The sequence below is a fragment of the Leptonychotes weddellii genome, chromosome 2, assembly GCF_054177405.1.
Source record: "Leptonychotes weddellii isolate Sample4059 chromosome 2, ASM5417740v2, whole genome shotgun sequence".
NCBI classification, from domain to species: Eukaryota; Metazoa; Chordata; class Mammalia; order Carnivora; family Phocidae; genus Leptonychotes; species Leptonychotes weddellii.
Window position 1 is genome coordinate 142285680 of NC_138370.1, and position 24634 is coordinate 142310313.

Here is a 24634-nt window from a genome sequence, read left to right on the forward strand (position 1 = left end):
GCAGGGAGAGAGGCAGAGGGAGAGGGAGAAGCAGGCTCCCCGCTGAGCCAGGAGCCCGATGTGGGGCTCGATCCCAGGACCCTGGGATCACACCCCGAGCCGAAGGCAGACACTTAACCATCTGAGCCACCCAGGCGTACCTAAAAATAAAGTTCTTAACCATTGACCTACAATAAAATTATGTCAAAAAATAAGATGAAACTCTTATATTTACAGAATTTGGGAAAACTTTCAATCTGGCTGTGTGAAGACAGCTTTGTAATCCCTCATGACCCATGTGCAGACATCCACATAATAAATCTTAAGATACGTAGGTGAGATAAAGATATATGTTAAAATATATACCTATATGAAACTACCAGTTAAGACTAACATAGTTAGTCTGAATACAGGGATCCAGCATTTTATTCCTTCTTAGACAGTATCTTCCTATTTGGGAAAAATTATTATTAGTTTTAGGTTTACAATAACATTTTGGTTTTTCAATGCATATACCCACCAGGGATTTTTTTTTTTTAATAAGATTTTATTTATTTGCGTGAGAGAATGAGAGACAGAGAGCATGAGAGGGAGGAGGGTCAGAGGGAGAAGCAGACTCCCTGCCGAGCAGGGAGCCCGATGCGGGACTCGATCCCAGGACTCCAGGATCATGACCTGAGCCGAAGGCAGTCGCTTAATCAACTGAGCCACCCAGGCGCCCCCCACCAGGGATTTTTAGAGTTTTAAAAATATTTCATTGTTTCTCCAACATGTTTCAACTTGTTAAATCTTTCTCAGCCTTTCTCCTAGGGATGTATGTCAACACCAGTTCATTTTCCAATCCAGGACGCCCATGAGTTCTTGTGTTCCTTGAACCTTTAGCCTGGGCGCGATATACCAAGGGCAAAGCTTTGTAACAGGTGACATTTAAGAAATACCTGACACTGACTCTCACTAGAGTGGAGAACCACCACCGCCTCAGGCTGGATGCCCTTAATTTCCTCACTAAGAACGTGTCCTGGAGAAATCAGTAGAGTTTTTCGATAGGAAAGAAAACCTTTAAAAGAATTTCAACCATTTTTAATGCTACCTTTTCAGAAAATACTTCTCCTGCAAACTTGTGTTCATAGCTTATACATCTGATATACAATTAAAGTGAAACAGCAATCAACAGAGTAAACACGTACTTGACCTGAGGTATCAACCCATGTATCTTCCATGGATTATCAATTTTCAAAAATAGGAACGCACTGAGGTGCACTCAACACTGACCTGTGCTGAAGAGACGTTGACAGCCCTTTCCAACGTCATGGTCACCTCAGGACTTCCCTGGGAACATCAGTCAGAGCTCCACAGAACTGGGAAATGCTAATGTCAGTTGAATAGAATTCTTGGTAAGAGAATTTACTATTACTACCCAGGACAGACTTGATCTTGATTACAAACAAACAACTAATAACATCTGATGTTGGAACAGAAAAAAATCGAATCAACTGGAAGGTTGTTTTGTTTTGTTTTGTTTTGTTTTGTCTTAATGTCATAACTTTTTGGTTAGGACTTTTGTTTTGACAGAAATAAGTTTAGTCTGGAAATAGGTAATTTCTTTCTCATGAAATCAGTGAGTGATATCTGTCCATAAACACGAAAGCCCACCAAAAATGTTATTCCTGCTGTGCGCTTGGAGACAGGAAAATTGTATAGAGGTCATAATATGCAAAAGGTATTTTCCTGTAGTAGTCCCCGAGGTTTCAATATTTTGTTTTCTGGGAAGTTCATTCCCCTTCCTATTCCCCAAAAACACTTCTCAGTAAAATGTATGGAAAATATGGTCAGGATGAAATTCAACAGAAAAAGAAAAACCTACTACTTATTGTGGTAGGATATGTATATTTTTAAAAAAGGTTAGTGACTAACTATAATTTCCTTAATAATGGTGAAAGTGCCAAATTTCAAGAGAACAATTACGGTAACTCATTCAGGATTTTGCAAAGATTTTTCTAATTATTTCCAAACAGTCTGTGGAAAACTTACCCTTTGGGGATTAGATATTTGAGAAAAATGAGGTGTACCATATAATCCTAAAGTAATGTACCAGTTACTTTTACAAAAGTCTGTCAACAGGAAAAATGACCTTTGGGATAACAGAGAAAGGGACAAAGTGAGTATAAGGAACTCTAAAGCTGAAATCACTTGGACTTCTCCAGAAACTCAAGTTTGTCTTACATTTTTCAGGTTTGAGTTAAAAGAAGCCTTGAATGTAATCATTTGTATTTGTGTGTGTGTGTGTGTGTGAAAAGAAAAAACACTGTATTTCATTTAAGTATTTCTCTCCTTTCTCCATTCTCCCCTTTTGAATTGTTAATACATTTTTCTGATATGGCAATAAATTACAATCCATAAGCCCTTCATGGGCTGTGTGTCTTATGCATTCTAGCCCACCAAGGAGCAAATTTCCAAGGCAGGCCTATTTTTTCTTTAACACTCCACTCTTTAGCTATCTAGTTTAGAAAGAAGGAAGTTATAGAGGGTGGGGGGGAAGCACCAGTAATCTCGCTTCTCAGGTTTAATAATTTGAAACTATGACTCATCAGAGAATGATGATTGATACTCTGCTTATCAGCACATAGTTAAGTTTATCTATGAATTACTAAGAATAGCAGCCAAAGAAATGAAGAGCCACTTGGCAGAGACAAATACATTGTGACCAGAAGACATTACTCGGAGACTCCTATAACTCTTTGACTTCTTTTGTGCTTAGAGAATATTTCAAGTTTGTAGAAATGACAAACAGTAGAAGTCTTCTGGAGGAGGATCCAAACCTTGATTTTCAAATTTGATGGCCCAAAAGGAAGGCCTTTTTTTTTCCCCCCCTAACAGTTCTTCAAAAAAAATCAGACCTTTCTTACCCTTTCCAAGTGTCTTATGTGGTTTAAGTTCAGGGTTTCTAGAGACTTTGATCATCAGTCCTGCTAAACAAGGTAATGTCATCACTGAGTCCTGGGGTTGAACATTCTGTATTCTCTAGTAAGACATATTTGTTTTCACCACCATTCAGAGAGAGGACTTCTTTCTGAGTAGTGGATGTCAGGTCACTCCAGGTAATGTCAGTATGCTTAAATGCGTGTAGAAGGAAGATGCCATTGATAACGGTGAAGAACCCACTCAGGGTCCCGATGATATCTCCAGCTTTCATGCCATACCATTCTTGGAATAAGATGGCGGAGCAAGTTACTACCATGGACGTGAAGAGCACATAGTAAATGGGAGTCACAAGAGATGTATTAAAGGTGTCCAGTGCCTTGTTGAGATAGTTAATCTGTGTCGTCACTGAGAGCACGAGTACAGCCAGCAAAACGAAGACCAGGGGATGCTTGTAAACTGGTTTCCATTCCAAAAGTTCCTTAATGGCAATTCCCAGGCCCTTGACAGAAGAAACTGAAAATGCTCCAATTAATGAACAGATTGAAATGTAGACCAATATATTGGTCTGTCCCTTCTTGGGAGCCACGATCAAAATCAGCACCAACGAGATCACAATTATGATCACAGCAAAGGAGATAAATCCTGTTTGGAAGAGAAAAGAATTCAACTTCAGAAAATGCTAATAGGACCATATCTCCTGTGAAATCTTGTTAGCCATGAGTTTAGGAGTGTAGGTGTTTCAGAAAGGGAAGTGAGATTAAATTAAAACAACAAAAACAAGACGGCATTTTGCTGCGTGGCTCTCGACATTTTACAATGGACCTTCACAAACATATCCTTTGAATCTCACAAATAACACTATGAGGTATGGCAGGTATCATCTGACTGACTTTTTATTTTCGGAGGGGGAAAGTGGCCAAAGTTGGGGTTGGAGTATATGCCTTTTGCCCCTCCTATCCCCATCTCTTTTCAGTGTGTAGAGAGCAAGCATGGCCGGAACAGAACATTGTGTCCCCTTTACAGAAGACTTGTAATCCAGTCAAACCTTAACTTTATCAGACAACCCATAATGAGGCTTGAAGGGAGCCGTCTACGGTATTATTACAAATTCATTTGATGAGGAGAGAGAGTGGAACAGAATCTGAGTGTTTCTTTTGGTTGAATCACAGACCTGGGTCTCTCAATTTCATTTCCATTTCATGCAAAGAGGTGACTTCCTCTTCTTGTGGGGCATGGATAACCATCATAGTTGACCCCAATATACTTAATATGCAGCCTATTTTCCCATGAATGTTCAAGTGCTCATTTAGAAAGTAGGAAGACAATATTGCACTGTTGGGAGAAGAAAAAAAAAATCACTCTCATTCAGTTAACGATGGATTCCATAGCAGCTCAGAAGTCACACTGTGATACCTGCCCCTCTATCCCAGTTGCCAATCAACTTATCTGAATATGCTACAGGACGCTGAAAAGCCTGATTCGTTTTAAGACTCAGAAATGGTCAATCAAATCGGCTTGCTTTTATATCAAGACTTTTAACAGACATTCTGTACCTTTGTCATCTTCCCAAGAGAGGTAGGTCCCACTCAATTAATTTTCAGTTTCCCCACCTTTTCCTGCAGAGCCAAACAAAATGGAAGACCTTTTACATCTTACTGGCATGATTCATTGAGAATGTGTGTGCTCGTGAAAGCTTCAAAGAAAGCTACATGTCTAAAGAAGAATCACTCTGTTCAGGGCTGATATTTAGCTAGTACACACAAGTACAACCATATGGGTTATCAAAATATTGAAGTATTTCCTTACCAGCCGCTTCTGCCCTGATACTTTCACTTACTCAAGAGTCCCCACCATTTGGTTGCCATGGCCTCAGGAAGTTCTATTGGCACCACCATGGACACCAGACTCTGCCATTCTGCTGCTCCACCAAATAGGTCTGCTGTAGCTCCTGCACACCAGCCTCCTTCCCCTGATGCCCTGGCACTCCCACAAGGGTATATGACCTATACTAAGGTGCACTTGAGACTGTGGTCCATTACCTGGCACCTTCTTAGAGTCATCCTCGTGCGGCCCCTTGGGAAGACTGCAGCCTCAGCCAAAACACTGCTACTACTAAGAGTTATGGTTCCATGCATAGACAGTGTTCTAGAGCTCTGTGTGTACTGACTCATTTACTTCTCACAACAGTCCTACAAAGCAGGTGAAAAGAAGTGGGTTGACCTAGTCATAGGCTTTCTACTAGAGGTGGATAACGAATGGAGATAAAAGGAATAGAAAAATACAATAAATAATATAGTTGCTTAGCTATAAGAGTTCATGCGCCCACTGAACACATTCATTTGGGATCATAATGACAACTCAGAAAAATGAGACCTGTGTTTTATGAACACAAAAATTATTCCTGTTTCCAGTACTAAAAGAAACTAAAAGGTCTCCAAATATAACTATCTGGCAAACAATGGAAGACTTTCAGTGAGAGTTGAAATTTAACCCAAACACTATGCTTTTAAAAGTCCTCTGATCACTATGGTCATTAACCACTATGACAACAGAAAGGACTGAATGGGCTGTGGCAATGTGTTTAGGTGAGAGAAAGAGAGAGAGAAAAAAATCTGCGAGACTTCTTTGAATAAACACAAACATAACACACGATTACTTTATGTTAGCAGGAAACCAGGCCTACTCCCGTAGGTTTTCTAAATAACAACACAATTTATTCCCTACTTCTACTGCTCTTTCTTGTGTCTTCTCAAGTGAGTTGTATGATATTTTGTTTTAAGATATGCTTAGCAATGTATTTCTTGTGGTTTAGATTCATCATGGTACTGGCATCTCTACAGAAGCCAAGCTCAGGGACACCTGGGTGGCTCAGTCGGTTAAGCGTCTGCCTTCGGCTCAGGTCATGATCCCAGGGTCCCGGGATCGAGTCCCGTGTCAGGCTCCCTGCTCGGTGGGGAGCCTGCTTCTCCCTCTGCCTGCCGCACCCCCCGCCCCCCGCTTGTGTGCGCTCTCTCGCTCTTGCTCCCACTCTGATAAATAAATAAATAAAATCTTAAAAAAAAAAAAAAGCCAAGTTCATTTCTCACGTACCTTATGAGAACACTCAGAGCACCCAATGGGGTGACCAAGGTGGCAGGTGCAAAAGCATAAGCTGCAAAATTGGCCGCTTCTCCGGCTCCCACTGGAAAGCAAGCCGCAGTGGTCGTATGAGAGATGGACTGACTTGTCAGAAGAGAAAAAGCAGTAACACATGCAAAGTGGTGGACTTCTATCCCAAAGATACTGACAGATCCAGCTAAAAGGAGCAATTTAACATTTTCTTATGGAGGGTGGGGGAGGATTGGTATTAAGGGAGGCAGATAAACTGTAATTACCTGGTGATTTGAACTCAATTAATGCAAAAAGTGATGACAGATGAATACACATTTTAAGTGACTTCCAATAGAGATTTTAGGTATGTCACTTCAATAAAATTTAATTGGAGGTGGTTTTGGCCTAAGCAAAGAATTATTCTATGTGCTCAAGAATACCTACTGTTGGGGCACCTGGGTGGCTCAGATGGTTAAGCGTCTGCCTTCGGCTCAGATCATGATCCCAGGGTCCTGGGATCAAGCCCCATATCGGGCTCCTCGCTCAGTGGGGAGCCTGCTTCTCCCTCTCCCTCTACCTCTCTCCCTGCTCAGGTTGTCTCTCTATCTCTGTGTCTCAAATGAATAAATGAAAAATTAAAAAAAAAAAAAAAGAATACCTACTGTTATGCACATTAACAACAACAAAAAAAACCATGTGGCAAATCAGAATGCTTTGCAGAGATCTACTGGCCTGGCAGGGGATAGCCAGGAATGCCTACCACGGCCCGGGGAGCCAGGCGTCTCTGAATTGTAGATGATCCAAAAGCACCTTAACGGTATCTTAGAAGCTCAAGGAGATCCCAAGGGATGTTTTAAAATCATAAGGATGTGCTCCTGCAATCTTTCTCTTAACTGAGGAACTCCACTTCTGTGAGATGACTTTTAGAGTGAGGGAAACTCCCTCTAAGGACAGGACTCTTGTCTGGGGGCCAAATTACTCTTACGGGTTACAACTGAACATTTGCCCACAGAGTGTAGTATTTCATGAGGGCAACCTACGCCATTGTAGAGAAAGCTTCTGGAACAGATAAAAGACACCAGAATACTTTTTCTTTTTCCCTCTGGTTGCTATGCTCCCAGCCTTCCCTTCTCCCCCAGTCAAATATGCAGGAGTACTCAGGTTTAGGGAAATAGCATAACACAGATAGAAGCTTCCAGAACAGAACAATTGGGGGACTGCTCTTCTAAGAAGAGCCATGGCAGTTTTCTTCAAATACGAAACTTTCTTGAATACTTGATAGTATTTATATTTTTATCTCTACAGACAGCTTCCCAGGAAAATATTAATTTCATGATTGAAGTGCTGTATGTTTGTCACTAGATAAAATCTCTAATGTTGTAGACTTCTGCTTTTCTCTCTTCAATAGTGGTATGAACTTTGTGCATGATGGAAATAAAACTGTAAATGTAGCCACATAACATTCTCCTTATATCTTCATCCTATTGTGCGAGTAGAGGGTGGGGAAACACAAGGAGAGAGAGAAGAGGAGAAAAAAATAATCCAAAATATCTATCTGGGGTCTTCTCAATCCAGTCCCTGTCAACTTTTATTCCAGTGAAGTAAGAAAACAGAAAACACCTTAACAACTGAAAGGGCTATACAAGTTTAAATTTAATTTTTATTTATCATCTTTTGAGATTCTTATATTAAAGCCAAGTTACCCAATTCTTTTGCATAAGAGGACCACACACGTCCTGAAGTGTGTCACTGAAGTGTATGGGAAGATAGATGGAAGTCTGAAGGCTTCTTGCTGCAGAGGGAGATGGTGGTGAGAAACGAGAAGCTCCCACCTTCGGAAGTTTTAGGTTTGGGATTTAAGAATATTCAGAGGAGTTAGGGGAGGAGATAGAAAGCTGCAGAAGTGCCCTTGAGAGATCTTCTCTGCACACCGTATGAGCATCTATAAAGTGTTTTTCCCCATCCAACAGTCTCAGGTAGTCCTCAGGGCAAGTCTGGGAGAGGGGGCGTGCCGACAAGCTGCATCTTCTCTCCATTTGTTCAGTGCTATGCAGCCAGAGGGGACTTTAAGCTACCCATGTTTTCATCCTGACCAGGAAAATGTATCCATTCCTTAGAAAACATGCAGCTAGAACAGTCACAGATTCGAATTAGGAGCAGGGAAATGTGGGAAGAAGGCATTTTCCTCACTTGTTCTGAGGAATAAAATATAACCGAAGGAGAGGTTTGTGATAAAAGATAATATTTCAAATATTAACTTTTTCCCCTTGCATTCCAAGACAGTATTGAGAACATGGAGGTACAGGGAGAGACGGGGAATAATTAATTCTAAAAATATAGGACTTATTTTATATATAAGACAATATATTATACCTGCACGAAAATTTCTAGACTTGAATGCCATCCTTACCAGAAAGATAAAGTAATCGATGTTGAACAATTCCGTGCAATTTACCATTTTACAAGCAAACATTATTCTTAGCAATAAGGACTTACTTGAGAGTAATCCTGCCCACCAGAGCCATTCCTTGAGGTAAGAATGTCCACCTTGTCCTGGGAACATAAGAAAAATTAAAATTAGGTTCTTAACTGGAGGAAGAAGGTTTGAAGAACTTCTAGGTTCTTCAACTAGGAGAGAAATGTGGTTGGTGGTTGGAAAAGGCAAGACTTAAGTGTCGAGCCCACTTTCAGGCCAACAGTCTTGAGCAATGGAATGTAGGAAAGGCCCACCAGGCGGCCCACCTCAAGATGGCCACCGGCCCTAACTGACCACTGGGCTACTTACAACGACGCAGTTAACCAAAAAAGGGAGAATTCCATACATCCCCATACCTCCTTATCTTCCCCCTTAGAAACAGCCCCCACCCACCACCTCATCGCACACAGCCTCTCCTCTGCTTTCCTACCCGCTGCTCCCTTGTGGTGGTTCAGTCAACTTCCATCTCCTTTGTTCTGCCTCAGGTGAATTCTTTCACTACCCACACCAGTGGCTTCCACTCTATTGTCGCCCCACATTTGGGGGCCCCCGTCCTATTGAGAGACACACCATTGAGACCTCACATTAAGGCCAAATCCAAGGCCATCCACTTATTTATTTGGTCATTTCTGAAGATCTTCACTTGATGTCTATAGAGAGTTTTTTCATTTGCAAGAAAATTTTGTGTAATCATTAGGTTTACTGTATTTATGCCCGCCAGAGGTGTGGACACAGAATATTATAAGCCGTAGATTCTTTGTTTCAGCTACAGTTAAAATTAAAGACAGAAAACCATAAATTGTAAATTATATCGGTGCCTAATGAGGACCTTAAAGGGAAGAAGATGGTTGACAGAAGAGCTTTTGAGATTTTGGATAATCAATCAGAGAATAACAAGCATTAGCCAGCTGGACTCTCCTTATTCTCTACCTTGGCATCAGGAAATTGAGTTTCTAGTCTATTGAAAAGGGTAAAAAGCTTTCCTAAGGTATTCCATGGGTTATCTTTTCTTTACTGTAATCTGTGACCTAAAGTCATTGTTACGTTTGCTATAGAAAATGGAATTTTCTCACCAATTTTAATATACTTAATCCTATGTATTTGACCTCTCTGATTTTGTTATAATTAAACAGGGTGTATCAGCTGTGAAGATCATCTTGCAAAGTAGTTTATTTAGGATTTTCTTCTTACAAACTGTGCACATGATTAAATTGGAATATTGCAATATATTTTCATAATCTGTGTTTTAAAAACTTAATATATCATAAATACTTTCTCATTTCCTTAATTAATGGTTGAATATTGTTTCAAAATCTGGCATATCATTATTTACTTAACCTGTGTGCAGCTACGCACCGCCCCCCCCCCCACAGGGTTTCTACTTTTGTTCTCATTATATAAAGCCCTTCAATAAATATCCTCATATGTAACTATAGGTGGCATCCTCATTCACTTCTTAAGATAAATTTCCAGACGTGGAATTATTAGGTTTTAAGTCATTGACATTTTTAAGCTTTACCAAATTGCTCTTAGGAAATTCTGTACCTGTTTATACTGCCTCCAGCAATGTTTGGAAGGGCTATTTATTTTCCAAAGTCCCTTACCAACATAGGGCCTTTTAAAGAAAAAACAGGGGCGCCTGGGTGGATCAGTCGTGAAGCGTCTGCCTTCTGCTCGGGTCATGATCCCAGGGTCCTGGGATCGAGCCCCGCATCGGGCTCCCTGCTCCGCGGGAAGCCTGCTTCTCCCTCTCCCACTCCCCCTGCTTGTGTTCCCTCTCTTGCTGTCTCTTTCTGTCAAATAAATAAATAAAATCTTTAAAAAAAAAATAAAGAAGAAACAAAACTTTGTTAAGATGGTAGGCAACAGGGGCACCTGGGTGGCTCGGCTGGTTAAGCATCAAGCGTCTGACTCTTGATTTCTGAAGGGGTCATGATCTCAGGGTCATGATCAGCTCTGTGCTGGGCGTGACACCTGTTTTAGATTCTCTCTCTCTCTCTCTAACCCTTTGTCCCTGCCCTCCCCCACCCCACCAAAAAAAAAAAAGAAAGAAAGAAAGAAAAATGATAGACAACAACCCAGGAGCTCCTTGTTATATGATGGTATCTCTTTTGGTACTAGTGAAATAACATTTACTTATATATGTTTATTGGACACTTGCATTTCTTATTTTGTGAGTTTCTTGTTTATGTATTTGCCTATTTTATCTTAGGGTACTAATCTTTTTCTTAACAACTATGGTCATTCTTTATATATTGTGGATCTTTTTTTTTTTTTTTAAAGATTTTATTTATTTATTTGAGACAGAGAATGAGAGAGAGTACATGAGAGGGGGGAGGGTCAGAGGGAGAAGCAGGCTCCTCGCTGAGCAGGGAGCTCGATGCGGGACTCAATCCCGGGACTCCAGGATCATGACCTGAGCCGAAGGCAGTTGCTTAACCAACTGAGCCACCCAGGTGCCCTATATTGTGGATCTTAATATCCTCTGTCTGTCATTTATTTTGGAAACACTCCCCCCATCCCTGGCCCTGTATGTCATTTGCTTTTTTGTTTTAGTTAAGGTGTTTCCATGTAGGATTTTTTTTTTTAATCAATCCAGATAGTCTCTTCCTTTATACAGAATAGATTCTTCCTTTATCTGCATGCTTAGAAAGACCTTCTTTTAGGTTTCTTGAGAAAAATCATTTCATTTTAAATTCCTGAATGGTATGAAGTAGAACTCTTACATTTTTTCCTCTAATTTTTGCCAATTGTCTTAACACTTCTGATCGAATAATCCAGCCTTTCTCCAGTGGCTTGAAATGCCACTTTATTTTATTTTATTATTTTTTTTAAAGATTTTATTTGACAGAGAGAGAAAGAGAGAGAGAGAGAGCACAAGCAGGGGGAGAGGCAGAGGGAGAGGGAGAAGCAGGCTCCCCACCAAGCAGGGAGCCCGATGTGGGGCTCACCCAGGACCCTGGGATTATGACCTGAACTGGAGGCACACGCTTAACCCACTGAGCCATCCAGGTGCCCCGAAATTCCACTTTTAAAAATTGCATATTAAATTGTTATATGTACTTGGGTCCCTTTATAAGTTTTCAATTATCTTTCATTATTTTATTTATCTTTTTTAGGGCCAGTACCAAACTGTTTTAATTACTATAGCATTATAGTACATTTTATTTCTGATAGTGCAAATGTCCTCCAGTAGTACTTTTATAAACTTGTTTGTGCAATTTGTAGTCATTTCTCACCTGAACCTTAGAATAATATTTAGTTATTTTATGACATTCTTGATAAGAATGAATAGAGTCACAGAGGAAAGAGTTCAGTTCCCAAGAAACAGTGATAGCTTGACACTGTAAAGCTTTATCTGGAGTATATATGCATTAAATTAGGACTGCTGACACAATGCATTGAGGATTTACAGCAATACCTGGAAGTTTCTTCTAATGTACACATATATATAGAATCATGGAAGCTTTTTGTATTACCTGTTTTATGGCCTTAAAGATTTCATGAACCAAATGAAAACTGAATCTGTTCACATCCCATCCTTTATATCTAGGTAAGATAAAATCTATTCTCATTTTCAAGGTAGAATTTTACATGTCCGTACTTTTTTTTTTTTTGAAGGTTCGATTTATTTATTTGACAGAGAGAGAGAAAGCGCACAAGCAGGGGGAGAGACAGAGGGAGAGGGAGAAACAGGCTCCCCGATGAGCAGGGAGCCCCAATGAGGGGCTCCATCCCAGGACTCCGAGATCATGACCTGAGCTGAAGGCAGACGCTTAACGACTGAGCCACCCCGGCGCCCCCATGTCCATACTTTTTAAGCCACATTTTAAGAAATCATCTCTTAACTAATCTTGGATATTGTCTGCCTCGATGAACAGGACTTTTGTTTGCACTGATGCTTAGATGTTCTAATATCTAATATGGCCACAGTAGTCTTGATAACCAAGGTCATTTTTTTCCATCTTTAGAACCTACACTGAAACAACCATATCCAACAGATGTCAAGCCACTGTGTATGTAAATGAAAATTCTGTTTTGTTTCACGCCTGAATGCTATACATCTATTTTGGATTGTATATTGTGTTTGTGTATTTATGCTTTGATTCATAGTAACTTCTCATATTATAGAATTGATTTGCATTGAACACAAACTGTAAATAAAAAGAAATGTCTGAAAGAGCAAAAAAAAAAAATACAGGAGGGTAGACCACATGTTATGTATTCTGATGACCAAAAAAAAAAAAAAGAAAAGAAAAAAAAAGGAAAAGGGACGTAAGGAAACTTTGGGAGGTAATATATATGTTTATTATCTTGATTATGGTGATGGTATCACAGGTATATTCATATGTCCAAGCTCATCAAATTGTATACATTAAATACGTGAAGTGTTTGTATATTCACTATACATCAATAAAATGGCAAAAAAAGAAAAAAAATGAATAGAAATTCATGGTTAATGAAGGGTAGTTAAGCTGAGTTACTCAGCATGTGAAGCATCACTATAAATAGCAACCTAATTCTACTGCTATCCGTTTATTGATTTAACAAATATTTATTGGGTCCCAAACACTACCCTGGGGAAGGTTCCTGCTCTCGTGCATCTGCTATCAATAAATAAGTAAATAAGCAATAAACGTACAATGACAGATTGTTTTAGGTACAATGAAAGAAATGCTTAGTGCCATGATAGAGAGTAACGGGGGGGGGGGTGAGGGACACCTCCCCAGAAAGGAAGACCGTCAGAAGTGATGATACTTAAGCTGAAGCCTGAAGGATGAGTCAGCCAAAGAAAGGGCAGGGAGAAGAGCGTTCTAGGCGAAGGGAAAAGGCCTTGAGGTGGCAAAGAACTTGGTCTATTCCAGGAAGCAGAGAAAAGTAGGTGACAGGGAGGGAGGGTGGCAGAAGATCCAGCTGGAGAGGTTGCGAGGGCCATTTTATGCAGGAGGTCAGAGATTGCGGAAAAGTGGTTTTTTGTTTTGTTTTTTTTAAAGAATTTATTTATTTATTTGACAGAGAGAGACACAGTGAGAGAGGGAACACAGCAGGGGGAGCGGGAGAGAGAGAAGCAGGCCTCCCGTGTAGCACGGAGCCTGATGCGGGGCTCGATTCCAGGACCCCGGGACCATGACCTGAGCCGAAGGCAGATGCCGAACGACTGAGCCACCGTGCAAAGAAAGCCACTGACGTGTTTTAAGCAGGGAAGCAGCGTCTGACCTTGAATACTGAAATTGCACACAAAAGCTCTGAAAGAAGGACTCAAACCACACTCTCAACCTCTGGGAACAAGAACTTTAGTTTCACCCTAAAGGCGACACAGCGGGCTCAATCCTGGAAACTGCAGGGGAACTTTGCTAAGAACAGAGATAGGGGCTAAGGTAGAGACAGTAAACCATTACTACTGTCTTACAACAGGGGGCGCCGGGGTGGCTCAGTCTTTAAGCGTCTGCCTTCAGCTCCGGTCAGGATCCCAGGATCTTGGGATGGAGTCCTGCATGGAGCCCCGCATGGAGCCCTCCGCTCTGCGGGAAGCCTGCTTCTCCTTCTCCCACTCCCCCTGTTTGTGTTCCCTCTCTCGCTGTGTCTCTCTCTGTCAAATAAATAAATAAAATCTTAAAAAAAAAAAAAAAAAAGTCTTACAACAGGGTTATTTCTGCAGTTGCTGCAGAAACCTGAATTGGCTAGCTGCATCCGTTTCTTACCAGCTCTGGTAACGCCCTTCTTGGCCAGTTGCAAGAGGCCCTTCTTTTTCAATATGAAGCTGGAGCCAATAAAAATACTGGAACTGACTGCCAGCAACAGGCCCACATACAGACTGTATTTGTTTTCGACTTTTGCAGAAACGCTCCAGTTGCTTACGCTGGAATTCAGGTCCCTGTAGAGGACAGGAAAAGCCAGGGGCTGTGACACGTTTGTGATCTCACACCAGGCCTGGGAGGAGTTCGGGCAGAGCAGAGACAGTAGGTAGCCTGGAAAAAAAGGACAGAAGGAAATGTCAACAAACACAAAAGGGAGATACCTTAGTATTTACTCCTTTTCTCCGAGGAAGAGAAACCCGAGTGGACAGTCCTGAGACCAGTATTTTAGTGCATGGAGGAACGTTCCCAGCCGGCGGTCCACACACCTGTGGACACGTTCAGTTTGGCTCCCATAGGTTCTCAAAAACGTTTTAAAAAGCGTTTCATTGTCATCATTTACAAATGAGAGATGTCACCTGAAAGTCTGACTTCCTCTTATAAATTGGAGAATCCGGCAATACTTGCTCAGCTCTTGGTTCCAGCAAAACAGCAACCTCGAGAGTAGCAAGAGTAGCGGGCAGGTGTTCGCACTGGTGCGCGCTCAGCCGTTCCTCACGGCCCCCCAGACCCACCTCCCTCCTCCACCTGGTCAGTGTGGCTCCTGGAAAGCAGTGTTCCTGATGCCTGAGTGTAGGGACAGGCCTGGCAATCCATCGGTCGGCCTCTTCTAGGAAATTTAGCTAACCCATTGGTGGGGTGATGGTGCATTTCCGAAAATGTGTTTAAAAGGGGGTTTAGTTTTCTGTACCACTTTCCCTGAAAAGAATCATTTTTCAGGTCTACTCATCTACCTTCTCCTAAATAAAATCTAGTAAAAAAAAAAAAAAAGGAATTAAACATCAGTATGCTTTTCTTAGAATAGGACTCAAACAAACACGTAAATCTTCTGAACCAGATCCATTATTTTAAGAGTCTTAGAATTTTAAATCTAAACACTAAAACACAAAATGAACCCACTGTAGACAATATAAGGACCTTTTAAATCTGTTCTCCACTTGGAAAGGTAGCTGCCCAGCAAGGTGACATTGTGACAAGATTTTCTGACCCTCTTCTCAACTTTTGTTTTCCTTTTATTTTTTTTAAATTTTATTTTACTGAAATTCAATTAATTAACATATAGTGTATTATTAGTTTCAGAGGTAGTGTTCAGTGATTCAGAAGTTGAATATAACACCCAGTGCTCATTACATCAAGTGCCCTCTTTAATGCCCATCACCCCGTTACCCCATCCCCCCCGCCCACCTCCCCTCCAACAACCCTTAGTTTGTTCCCTATGATTAAGAGTCTTATGGTTTGTCTTCCTCTCTGATTTTGTCTTATTTTATTTTTCCCTCCCTTCCCCTATGATCTTGTTTTGTTTCTTAAATGCCACACGAGTGAAATCATGTAATTGTCTTTCTCTGACTTGTTTTGCTTAGCATAATACCCTCTAGTTCTACCCATGTTGCTGCAAATGGTAAGATTTCATTTTTTTAGATGGCTGAGTGGTATTTCATTGTGTGTGTGTGTGTGTATTGTGTGTGTGTGTATATATATACACACACACCATATCTTCTTTGTCCATTCATCTGTTGATGGACATCTGGGCTCTTTCCATAGTTTGGCTATTGTGGATATTGCTGCTATAAACATTGGGGTGCAGGTGGCCCCTTCCGATCACTATGTTTGTATCCTTTGGGTAAATACCTAGAAGTGCAATTGTTGGATCATATGGTAGCTCTATTTTCAACTTTTTGAGGAACCTCCATACTGTTTTCCAGAGTGGCTGCACCAGCTTGCATTCCCACCAGCAGTGTAGGAGGGTTCCCCTTTCTTCGCATCCTCGCCAACCATCTGTCATTTCCTGAGTTGTTAATTTTAGCCATTCTGACTGGTGTGAGGTGGTATCTCTTTGTGGTTTTGATTTGTATTTCCCTGATGCCGAGTGATGTGGAACATTTTTTCATGTGTCTGTTGGCCATATGTATGTCTTCTTTGGAGAAATGTCTGTTCATGTCTTCTGCCCATTTCTTGATTGGATTACTTGTTTTTTGGGTGTTGGGTTTGATAAGTTATTTATAGACCTTGGATACTAGCCCTTTATCTGCTTAGACATTTGCAAATATCTTCTCCCATTCAGTAGGTTGTCTTTTGGTTTTATCAACTGTTTCTTTTACTGTGCAAAAGCTTTTTATCTTGATGAAGTCCCAATAGTTCATTTCCTTTTATTTTATTTTATTTTTTAAAAAGATTTATTTATTTATTTTACAGAGCGAGAGAACGGGTGGGGCAGAGGGAGAGGGAGAGAGAGAATATCAAGCAGACTCTGTGTTAAGCGTGGAGCCCAATGCAGGGCTCAATCTCATGACCCTGAGATAATGACCTGAGCTGAAACCAACTGTCGGATACTCAACTGACTGTGCCACCCAGGTGCCCCATTATTTCATTTTAATTCAAGTATAGTTAATATACAGTGTTACATTAATTTCATTTTTTTCTTTAAAAAAGCAATTTTCCCATTCTGAATTATTCTAAACAAAAAAGGCAAAGAAAAATGAATCAACTACAATTTTAGAATTCAATGAAAAAAATTAGTTTTACATCTCAAAAATCTTTTTTTTTTTTTTAAAGATTTTATTTATTTATTTGAGACAGAGAGAATGAGAGAGACAGAGAGCACATGAGAGGGGGAAGGGTCAGAGGGAGAAGCAGACTCCCTGCCGAGTAGGAAGCCCGATGCGGGACTCGATCCCGGGACTCCAGGATCATGACCTGAGCCGAAGGCAGTCGCTTAACCAACTGAGCCACCCAGGCGCCCCTACATCTCAAAAATCTTAAGAAGGCATATGAACAACAAAAGACAGTTTGACCAAATGATGTCTTAGGGACAAAACTTTGGTAACTGGATCTTTGCCTCCCTGACATAACATTATGCAGTTATCTGAATTCACCACTTACAAAGTTAAGAAACATGATAAAGTTCAGCTCCCTACAAAGGTAAAATAATTGCATTCAAGCTTTTCATGATTATTATTTCACTTACTTCTGTAAGTTGAAAATGAATCAACTTTGTTTCAAAGATACAGAATAAATTCTAATTCAAAGCTTCTAAATATTCCAAGGAGAATTATATGACTTTAGGGATTTTCTGTAACATTGAGGAATTTTCAGGCAGGTTGTTTTAAGAGTTGCTTATTTTCAAACAAGCCAGCCCCTAGCAATCTTGTTCCAGTCACTGTTCATCTCATTTAAAACCCCAAGAATGGAAAGTGATTTTTATAGTAAGAATTTCCATTACATTAATTCCTGAGAAAACATCTGATTTGACTTCCCAGCGAATTCCACGGCTGCTTTGGTGTTACTTACTATGTAATTAACATAACCATTCCAAAACTTCATCTCTGAAAACAGTGTAGGCAGGTCTCATTCCATTGAAACAATATTCTTTCTAAGCTGTTGACATAGCAAAATGTTTCCAACATTTTAGGGGGTGTGGGGGCAGAGGGTGATAAGGGAAAGCAAATAATCTTTGTTGCATTTTGTAAGTTCTTATTGTGAGCAGTAGCTATTAATGCTGCAAGTTTTATGGCAGGAAAAATAATAAAAATCTTGTCTAGCTTCTGACCTTAGAACTTAAATTGTTTTATGTTGGGTGCCTGTTGAGGAGAGAGCCTATAGCAGATGTGACTGAAGGAGGGAGTGGGGGAGTGAAGGGTGGGTTGGGGGGTGCGGAGTGGTGGGGCAGGAGACAGATGGGCAAAGTAGAACGTGTGGGCAGGGAGTCTGGAGTGTTTCAGAGGAATCAGAGATATCTCAGTTGGCTTCTTAAGATTCTAGTAAGCTAAGTAATTATCCAGGGAGTTTAAGCTTTATTCAACATAGAGAAAATCTATTACATTCATTATGTTTTGTTTTAATAGACACTATAATAGCCCTCTAAAGTGATGGTCCCAATTTATACTCCTGCCAGCAGGGTGCATGCATTACTTCTTTGATATTATTCTTATTAATTTTTCTAAATATTGAGTAATTAATATTTAGAAAATATGTGTCAGTTATAAAGAAAAATTCAATACACACCAATGTGTCAACCACCTAATTTAAGAAATAAACATTACCTCTCAGAAGAGACGACTATCCTGACTTCCTGTGTAATATCCCTTTTTTTTAAATGATTTCCCTTATATGACTATATCTTCAAATAGTACATTGTTTCATTTTGCTTCTGCCTCTTATAAAATGTAAATCATACAGTATGTATTCTTTGGGGACTTGCTTGTTTTTGAGATTTATCCGTGTTGATGCATGTGGCTGTAGGATTTGTTTTTGCCCACTGTTCTGTAGAATTCCACCATATGATTACCTCACAATTTAATTTTTCTATTTTACAGTTGGTGGACACTTGAGTCATGTACAATGTTTTTACTTTCACAAACAGTACAGCTAAAGTTCTTAATTTTGTTGAAATGTATGTAATTAATGATATTTGACAATTTTTGACCCCATAAAAATAGCAGTTTTGTATTGTTGAACTTAATAAATACGTATCTTCCATGTACAAGTGTGAAAGTTCACTTACACACACACAAACTAAAAATTTCAAAGTAAAGTTAAACTTCCTGTAGGGTTATGTACCTCTCCTCACTTTGAGCTCTGTTACTATCTCTAATCATGGGCAAGTTGAATATTTACTCTTGATTTCAGTTTCCTCATCTCTAAAATAGAGTTGTTTTTGTTTTTTTTTTTAAATAGCGGAGTTTGACTCAATGATTCTGAAGATGCTTTCTGTAATTTTGTGATTTGATCATACACAATCTTTGTTCCCAGAGTGATTTACTTACAATCCCAGTGGCTCATAAATGTTGCTGATAGACCTGCTTTAAACTCATGGGCACTTGTAATTGAAAAACGTTTTAAAAGAAACTGATGCCAAGATATTAAGTGACTTGCCAAAGCCATATAATTGTCAGAATTACAGCCAAGTAGCAACCCAATTCCCAGGCCAGTATTTTTATTTCAGAAAAGTAAAAACATAAAGTACAGATAAAGCCAGCTAAAAGTTATTATTAATGTTTATACAAAGATGAAATGCTTTGAATAATTTTTTCAAGTACAAGAGAGTAATACTTTAAATTATTCGGTTAATTACATATAGTAGGAAAGCTGGTTCCTAAGAAGTCAATGATTACGTAAAACTGCATTTTAAATCACTACAAGATATTTCCAGTTTCAGGAAATCATTATCTCACCGTCTATTTTACGTATTAGTTTGGCTTATTATTCAGCAAATAGCTACTCCCTTACCCCTCCTGATGTGGGCAGAATATTCTTCCCCCGATGTCAGGCTGGAAGTGAGCTGGTGGTCAATGGGAGAGCAGTGGAGGGGATATGAGGACAGGCTTCAAATGCACTGATGTACTTAAGTTTACTCTCTTGCACCTCTGTATTGGTCAGGAATAGAGATTCCGGAAGGAGCTGCTGCCCCTTCAGCCTGAGCCCCAGAATGAAAACACATGGAGCAGATCCAAGCTCATCCCACATGAAGGAGCCAAACCCAGGTGCCCATGTAGCCTGAGGCAGAGACACCCAGGTGAACTCAGGCTAGATCAGTCAACCGTCAGCTGACCTACAGACACACAGGCAAGAATATATGATTGTTGCTTTCAGCCATTGAGTTTTGGGCTGTGTATTACATAGCAATAGCTGATGGATATACCTGCCTATTCCTATTAGCATAGAAAAAAATATGAATGAATTTCTTTATGTCCCCTGAAATGTATTCTCCAAATATCAGCCAGTGTGAATTAGATCATATCATTCCCCTACTTAATTTCCCTCCCCTCTCCCCATGACTTTTCATTTCAATTATAACAAAATCTAAACTCCTAATTCTGAACTCTTTAAAAGCTTTACATGCTCTGACGCTTGCTCACCTCTGACATCAAATTGCATCTCCCTCTCTCTCACTCATTCTCTGAAATAACACTAGCCGTCTTTTCACTCACTGATTCAATAACTATTGAGTCTCTACTGTCTGTCTGGCATTTTCTAGAAGCTGGGGATACCACAGTAAATAAAGTAGAATTCCTGCTCTCATGTTTATTTTAATGAGTGGCAACAAAATAAACAAGTGAACTAATAACTACATAATATGTTGAGTGCCATGGAAAGCAGAAAAAGTAGCATAAAGGAATTTTTTTTTTTTAATTAAGTTCACAAACCTCTCCACTATGTGTAAACGTAAAAACCCTGAGGCGGGAATGTGCTTGAGGCTGACTGGTGTGGTAGAAGGGATATGGCCTCAGATGAGGTCAAGATAGAGCAGAGGGGGCAAGATCAGGTGAAATGAGTCTTTAGATTAGTAGGTCCAATCTTGTCATTTCTCCCTCTAAAATTCCACAATGGCCTCCCTTCTCATTTAGGAAAAATCTAAAATCCCTACCACAGTCTACAAGAGCCTACAGAATCCTGCCTCCAGTTATCTCTCTAACCACATTCCCTACAATTGTTTTGTTTTTTGGGTTTTTGTTTTGTTTTGTTTTTGGTCCTGTTCCCTTCATAGGCTAAATTCCTTCTCACCTCAAAGCTTTGTTACTTGTTACTTAGCCTTGACAGTTGCAGGTAGAGCTAACTCCTCATTGAGTCTCACTTTAAAATGTCACTTCCTGAGGCACCTGGGTGGCTCAGTTGGTTAAGCATCCAACTGTTGATTTCTGCTCAGGTCATGATCTCAGAGATCGAGCCCCCCATTGGGTTCTGTGCTGAGCGTGGAGTCTGCTTGAGTTTCTCTCTCTTCCTCTCCCTCTGCCCCTCCCCCCTCTCATGCACACTCCCTCTCTCTCTCTAAAATAAATAAATAAATCTTTAAAATATCACTTCCTTAGAAAGGCCTTCTCTGCCCTCACACTCTAAAGGAACTTCTCAAGGGTGCCTGGGTGACTCAGTCCGTTAAGCATCTGCCTTCAGCTCATGATCCTGGGATGGAGTCCCACATGGGGTACCCTGCTCAGTGGTGAGCCTGCTTCTCCTCTGCCACTCCCCCTGCTCATGCTCTCTCGCCCTCGCTCTCTCTCTCAAGTAAATGAATAAATAAAATCTTCAAAAAAGGAACTTCTCAGTGGCTTTCCATCATATCAGCACATCATTGTTACTTAATGCTGCCGATGAAACAAACTTCTTCTCACAACTTCATTATGACTTTATGACAATATTGTACATCCATATATCTATTCAACAAAAAAGTTGTTAAAAACCTACCATGCAAGGCACTATGTTAGGTTTTCATTTATTCAACACTTTGCAAATTCTTATTGGGCAATTCCTGAGTACCAGGCCCTGTTCTAAGTACGGGAGAGACAGTGACCAGCAAGACAGGTGAACAGGTCTTTGTTCTCATGAAGCTGACAATTTTAGAGAATTATCAAACAGGAACAAAGGGAGCAGAATAGGAATGAGAAATAATTTAGAGAAAATTTGGCACAGAATAAGAATGAGGAATGATTGTGAGAAAGTATGGAAATCAAGTCATAGTAATATCTTTACATATAAATGCCATTAAGGCTGGGTAAGAAGACCATTATTTCAATTAACCAAAGTAAAATTGAGAAGACACTACTGATTTAAAAAAAATTAAGGGGTGCCTGAGTGGCTCAGTCAGTTAAGCATCTGCCTTTGGCTCAGATCATGATCCCAGGGCCTGGGACTGAGTCCTGCATTGTCCTTCCTGCTCAGCGGGGGGAGTCTGTTTCTCCCTCTCCCTGTGCTCCTCCCCCCACTCATGCTCTCTCTCTTTCAAATAAATAAATAAATAAATAAAATCTTTAAAAAAAAAGAAAAAAGAAAATTTTGGATTAGAAGTCTTTTGAAGCATCCATGGTTTTAAGAGTAAAAACCAAAGTATGGGGTTAACTTTTTCTTTACGGAAGTCCAATTGGAATGCTCTATCCTTAGATATCATGATGGACTCCTTGTCATCTAGATCTCAGCTCAAATAGAACTTTCTCTAAGGGACCTTCCCTGAGTATGAAATCTAAACATCCTCAACTCTCTCAGTACATTATTCATGACAGTTACCACTCTTGTAATGTCCTTGTTATTCATTTGTTGCATATTATCTGCCTTCTACACAGTAAGCTGCATGGGAGGCTTACTAGAGTCTAGGACTAGACTGTCTTGCAAATCCGCCCATAGCAGCACCCACGTCAGTGCCTGGCACATGGACTCTTGTTATTTGAATTAATGAATGAATGAACACATGAAAAACTGAGCCTTTACTCCATGTCAGGCTCTGAGCCATGTGCTTCATATGTAATCTGACAACTGTAAACTGTACAAATTATTTCTGATTTATAGATGAAGACTCAAAGAGGTTAAGTTATAGTTGAGAAGACTGATGCTAAAGCCTGATCTCTTCCCACTGTTGGTAAGGATTCTGATTTCTCTCAAGTCTCTCCCACACAATTAATTATAATTAATCACAGGTATTAAGCACTGAGCTTGAATACATCTTGTTGGAACTAAATTCACGAGTAAAGCAGGAAAACATCTAAGTTCAAACAAGCGAGTGTAATTCACAAACCCTCCTTACTTACAGATCCTCGGGTAAATAAGGGAGGATATGCTATTAACAGTCTAACTTACTGGTTTAGGAATTATTTCGACAAAGGTCATGCAATCTATCTAGGAAATAATTCCTGATCCAGCTGCTTTAGTATAAACCATTTCCAAAACTTCAGCTTTTGAGTAGTTTGTGAATTGTTCAGGCATTGTCTCTTTCTTTGCGTCCCTTCTCTCTCTTGCTGGCATAGTTTTGACTAGTTCACTGACACCCCCTCCAACTCCCCCCCAGCCTCCCTCCCCCCCTTTTTTTAGTTTAAACTCTGCGTCAAAGAATAATCTGGAGGAGCCAAGAGGAGAGGAAACCTGGGAAGCTGTTCGCAACTTTGGAAAGGCGTTCTTGCCACGCCCCTCATTCCTCCCTCTTCACGTCCTTACCAGGTAAATTAGAGATCAGCCTTCGCCTTCACAAGGCGAAAATTGTCCCGTCAGTTGAGACACACCCTTCCTGTCAGCCCGCGCGTTCCCAGGTATTCGTGTCCCGACTTCTATCCTGGCTCACGCGCGCCTTCTGCGCTGTGACTTTAGAAAGGCTGCCAGTGTTGTAAACACCTGGCAAAGGGCAAGTGGCATGGCCCAGCGATTTTTCAGGATTCGCTTGGGGGCCGAAACCCCAGCCTAGCGGGCAGTAACAAACCTACCACTGACTGCGCCCAGTTCCCCGTGTCCTCTTCCGTTGGGCTCTCGCCTTACGTAGCCAAGAAGTGACTGCACAGCGAGTCAGACGCGAGGCTAGCAGGGTTGCACAAGTTTTCATCTCGAAGACAGAGGAGAGATGTGGCCCGCCCCGGCGGGCCCACCGCCCTCCCCCGCGGCCAAGGGCGCCTGACCTTCCACAGTGTCTGACCCTCGCTGAGCCAACGCAGGGCGCAACGCAGACTCCCGCCGGTCCCGGGGCACGCCCTCTGCCCACCGGGTGACTTAGACCGCGGACTCTGGAAGCTAGTCTGATTCAGAGGAAGCGTCTTTCTCAGACAAGACTTGGGAATCTTCCCCCCCAGCACCCTGATTTTCCCTGTGCCGACCCTCAGCACGCTGTAATTTACATGGGTCTGCCTCCTGGACCACAGTGGGAGCCACGTATGTCTATCTTGTTCGACTCAGGCTTTCCCAGAGCCTGGCACATTGTCCGCACAGTAAGTAGCTATTGACTGGCCGAAAGACTGAATGGGTACACGCACAAATGAATGCGTTACGAGTCGGTGTATTCATTTCTCTTCTCCACAAGTACCCGGCACCGCCCACCCGGTCTCATCACCACCCAGATGCCAGGTCCCACACTCACCTTCTTGGCAGGGCTCTCCAGGCGGTAGCCTCACCTGTCCCCCCATGGTCCCCAGTCGGGGCTTCTCGGACCAGGCCCTCGCTCCTTCTCCACCCTGGCCTCTCCGGCTCCCCAAGGGGCCGCGATGGGGCGGAGCTGTAGGGTTCCGGACGAGTGAGCGCTGACTCCGCCCCTGGACAGCCTCCGCCGACGGGATGGATGGACCTCCGCGCGAGCCACGCCCCCGAGGTCTGAGGCTGGGAACTAGTGCTCTGGTTTGGGACCGCGGCTGCAGGTCCTGGTCCCTCGTGGGACTGGCGGGAGCGCTAGCTGCCTCTCGGGTCTGCGGCTGGAGCTGCGCGGTGGACACTTCTCAGTGTTCGTCGGAGCGTGGAGGCCGCCGAGCCAACTCTCCGGCAATTTAGTGGAGTAAAGGCCGTGTTGAGCACCCCTTCTGGCTTCTTCCGAGCTCCAAAAATGTCTTTCTGAGGGCCCTGCTGCAAATGTTGG

General features: G+C 41.4%; 1 protein-coding gene across 1 annotated transcript; it reads right to left on the reverse strand.

The window, feature by feature from the left end:
• Positions 1-1030: 1030 nt before the first annotated feature.
• On the reverse strand, positions 1031-24288 carry NIPAL1 (NIPA like domain containing 1). The gene is made up of 6 exons (XM_006740255.3): positions 24146-24288; positions 14170-14436; positions 8488-8544; positions 5992-6082; positions 4073-4233; positions 1031-3543 (listed from the first exon to the last, which is right to left on the reverse strand). Exons 1-6 carry the CDS (start codon positions 24189-24191, stop codon positions 2924-2926), a joined length of 1242 nt encoding a protein of 413 aa, XP_006740318.2. The 5' UTR covers positions 24192-24288; the 3' UTR covers positions 1031-2923.
• Between the last annotated feature and the right edge of the window lie 346 nt (positions 24289-24634).

Excerpts from the sequence above, each read along its gene's own strand:
- NIPAL1 (XM_006740255.3), bottom strand. The coding sequence starts at position 24,191 with ATGGGGGGACAGGTGAGGCTACCGCCTGGAGAGCCCTGCCAAGAAG. Across the intron at positions 4,234-5,991 it reads GCTCTGAGTGTTCTCATAAG|TGCAATATTGTCTTCCTACT; the intron begins GTACGTGAGAAA and ends TTCTCCCAACAG. Across the intron at positions 3,544-4,072 it reads AATGAAATTGAGAGACCCAG|GATTTATCTCCTTTGCTGTG; the intron begins GTCTGTGATTCA and ends TCTTCCAAACAG.